At 44.4% G+C, this 4,004-nt stretch overlaps 1 protein-coding gene across 1 annotated transcript; it reads left to right on the top strand.

Moving 5' to 3' along the window:
* The first annotated feature begins 2,014 nt into the window (after positions 1 to 2,014).
* Positions 2,015 to 3,754, top strand: LOC138903221 (uncharacterized). The gene is made up of 2 exons (XM_070191153.1): positions 2,015 to 2,484; positions 2,923 to 3,754. Exons 1-2 carry the CDS (start codon positions 2,015 to 2,017, stop codon positions 3,752 to 3,754), a joined length of 1,302 nt encoding a protein of 433 aa, XP_070047254.1.
* The last annotated feature ends 250 nt before the right edge of the window (positions 3,755 to 4,004 follow it).

Below are 4,004 nucleotides of genomic sequence, written 5' to 3'. Positions count from 1 at the left end.
CGGAATATCTTAGAGTTTTAAGGATCTCAATTGAGGTATGTTGGATAAACCCCCTTCCTCTTAGAATCGAATCCCATGGTATTCATGTAATTGGAGTAAGTCCTTGATCAATATTGAATTGGCTTTTCCTAATGTGGTTGTGTTGAAGGATGTTTGTTCAATGTTTATGCTAAATGCTTCATCATGTCATCTTATCATTTGAGAATATGTTCAAAATGTGGAATATGTGTTAGGAATGTTAAGACTTCATGTCAAGATTGAAATAAAGGTTATTTTGCCAAATCGTATGAAAGGCACCTATGTGCCTGAGATTTCCCAAATTGCTCATATGTGAATTAATGTCTTAAATGGGAAGCCCTATTGATGACGATAATGATAATGATATTTGAAGAAGGAAAAAGGGAACTAGAACTATGAAATACAGCCAAGTGCGAAGAATGACTTTGTAATCGTAATCACTAGTACCAATGAATTGAAAGTATATGAAAGAGGTTAGATGTGAGATGATTGACTGAAGAAGGTAATGTCTCAAATGAGATGGCCTAGACGATCGGGCGAGATCGGACTCCGTGTAAGAACACTGTGGTATTGTGAATAAAATTATGGTAATGTCTCAAATGAGATAGCCTAGCCGATCAGGCCGTGATCAGAAGCCATGCCGCACACATGGTGGTACTATGCTGGAAAGTTATAATGAAATTGTGGTAATGTCTCAGATGAGGCGGCCTAGCCGATTGGGGCGAGATCTGACTCCGTGTAAGAATACAGAGGTATTGTGAATTGTGGAACATCGGTACTAAAGGTCACCCAATCTAGTAATATGGAAATTGTCTTGAAAATGTATATGATCCTTAACTTGTTGTTTTACTATTATTTGAAGCCCTTATTGAATTCTTGACTGTTCCTCTTGTACTATTATTCATTCTACTGAGTTGGTGTTTAGCTATACATACTAGTGCTATTCGACGGTACTAATGTCCCTTTTGTCGGGGATGCTGCATCTTTAAATGGATGCAGGTGGTTACATAGCAGACAGTGCGGATCACAGATAATGTTGCATCCTCTTCTCAGCGGACTCGGTGAGCCCCATTTCATTTCGGGGGCATGTATTGTAACTTTTGTTTATATTATGGTCACTTTTTGAGGTATAGCCAGGGCCTTATTACCGGCACCATATTTACTCTCTTTTGTATCTTAAGAGGCTCCGTAGACACTATGTGGGTTGTATATGGGCGTTGGGAATGTTAAACAAGTCATGTTTTGTTTGATCACTTGTTCCACTTGAACTTTAATAAATGTGTATTTTGGTACTTAAAAGCGCAATGGCTAATGAAATGATTTAGGATTGTATGAATGAGACTTCTACTGTATTATTAATAAAATCACGTCTTCTCTTGGTCATGGGTTAATTGGGTAGAAAGTATCTAACAGGCTTGCTCGACCGGGTTCACTCAGTTGAGCGCTGGTCGCGCTTCTCGAGGATGGGGCGTGGCAAACTTGGTATCAGAGCCTAAGGTTTTAAAGTGTCCTAGGATGTCTTGGATCCCTATCTGGTAGAGTTCTTCTTATCGGTGTGTTGTCGACCACATCTATAAGTTGGAGGCTACTTGGATATTTAGGAACAATACCCTTCTTTGATATTCTGGATCGTGCGATGAAACTAATTGTGCAATTGTTCCTCCTCTAACTTGTGCATTCCTTTAACTTTTAGTATATGGCACCTAAGAAGAGAGTAAGAACTGGACAAGGAGCCAACACCGCCTTAGGATAGGCAGTTGACCCTTTATTTGATGAAACGGGTGAACACACGCGGGGTGAGGATAATCCCCTGACTACTACACTACCTGATTCCACTACACCAGCCTAGGCCATACTAGTTCCTACACCTACTTAGGGTGAGACGGTTCCTCTACCCTACATTCTGATTTCACCTCTAGCCCCAGCTTCCAGCTCTAGTATTTCTGATGGGGATCTTAGGGGAGATATTCAGATGCTAACTCAGATAGTGGCTTCTATGGCCCAAAGGTCGAATGTTGCACCTACATCCTCTAGCCAACAAGGGGATTCTACTAGTTCTAAGGTGAACAGATTTCTGCAGTTAGATCCTCTGATGTTCACGGGTGCTAATCCCAAGAAGGACCCACAGGACTTCATTGATGAGATGCATAAGACTCTCCGGGTTATGCACGCTACTGAGATGGAGGGAGTGGAATTGGCCGTCTACCGTCTGAAAGGGGTGGCATATTCGTGGTTTGAGCTGTGGGAGGACTCTCGGGAGGAGGGGAACCCTCCAGCGAGATGGAGTAAGTTTGTGGATGCCTTTATGGACCATATCTTGCCTGTCGAGACTAGGGCAGCCCATGCTGCAGAATTTGAGAATCTTAACCAAGGGAGTAGGAGTGTGTGGGAGTATCACATGCAGTTCGCACGCGTTTCAAAATTTGCAATTCTCATGTTGCCTACTATGGAGGCTAGAGTGCGCCGGTTTGTCCATGGCCTTAGCCCCTTGGTTATCAATGAGGCCGCTACAACTACCTTGAATTTATACATGAACTATGAGAAAATGGTAGCATCTGCTCAAGCTACATAGGACTGCAAGTTGAAGAACATGAGGGAGCGAGAGGGTACCAGCAATGCTCGGTCCATGGGAAATTTTAGGGAGTCATTTGGTGGGGGGAGATCAGCTTTTAGGGGAGGGTCATCAGGGCCAACCCAGTCCCATGCTCAGTCTTCAGCCAGTGCACCGCCAGCGGGGCACAGTCAGCAGTAGGGGAGTCACTTCATGCCCAATTAGGGCAGCAGGGAACCCCACCATCAGGGCCGATCAGGAGGGAGATTCCTGCAGCAGCGGAGGCCTCCATGCCCCAAGTGTGGGATGATTCACTCGGGGATCTGCTATATGGACTTACCTATATGTTACAGGTGCAGATTGAGGGGTCATATTCAGAGGGAGTATCGTTCATCCTGCCAGGGTGTGGGTAGGGGCACAGCATATCCATCCAGTTATGCAGTTGCTACATCTTCCGCACCCCCTCCAGCCCGAGGCCGTCCGGCACCAGTAGGGCGTGGTGCAACTAGGGGTGGTGCACAGAGTTCAGGAGTACCCAGCCGTTTCTATGCTATGAGCGGTCGCCAGAATGCAGAGGCTTCTCCAGATGTTGTCACAGGTATATTGATTGTCCAAACTCATGATGTATATGCTCTTATTTATCTCGGTTCCACCTTGTCCTGTGTTACCCCTTTTGTAGCTATGGAATTTGGTATAGAACCGGAACAGCTTCCTGAGTCGTTCTCTGTATATAGTCCATTTGGCGAGTCTATTCTGGCCGCACGAGTTTATAGGGGTTGTGTTGTCACGGTACGTGGTAGGGACATCGTGGCCAATCTCATTGAATTAGGGATGGTTGATTTTGATGTAATTATGAGAATGGATTGGCTTTATTCATTTTTTGCTAAGATCAACTGTCGAACTAGAACTGTGAAGTTTGAATTTCCTAATGAGACGATTATTGAGTGGAAGGGGGATAATGTGATGCCAAAAGGTAGGTTTATTTCATACCTTAAGGCCATGAAGATGATTAACAAGGGGTGTATTTATCACTTGGTTCAGGTTACGGACACCGATGCTGAGGCACATACACTCAAGTCAGTGCCAATTGTGAATGAATTTCTGGAGGTCTTTCCTGATGAGCTCCCTAGGGTTCCGCCAGACATGGATATTGATTTTGGGATTGATGTGATGCCAGGCATGTAGCCTATATCTATTCCGCCATACAGAATGGAACCAGCAGAATTGAAGGAACTAAAGGAACAGTTGAAGGATTTGTTAGAGAAGGGTTTTATCCGACCGAGTGTGTCGCCATGGGGCACACCGGTTCTCTTCGTGAGGAAGAAAGATGGATCACTGAGGATGTGCATTGACTACCGATAGCTCAACAAAGTCACAGTCAAAAACAAATACCTACTTCCAAGAATAGATGATTTGTATGATCAGTTACAGGGTG

The sequence above is a fragment of the Nicotiana tomentosiformis genome, chromosome 12 (assembly GCF_000390325.3).
Source record: "Nicotiana tomentosiformis chromosome 12, ASM39032v3, whole genome shotgun sequence".
Taxonomy (NCBI): Eukaryota; Viridiplantae; Streptophyta; class Magnoliopsida; order Solanales; family Solanaceae; genus Nicotiana; species Nicotiana tomentosiformis.
Note: the sequence above shows the minus strand (reverse complement) of the source record. Positions and strands in the feature narration are given on the sequence as shown.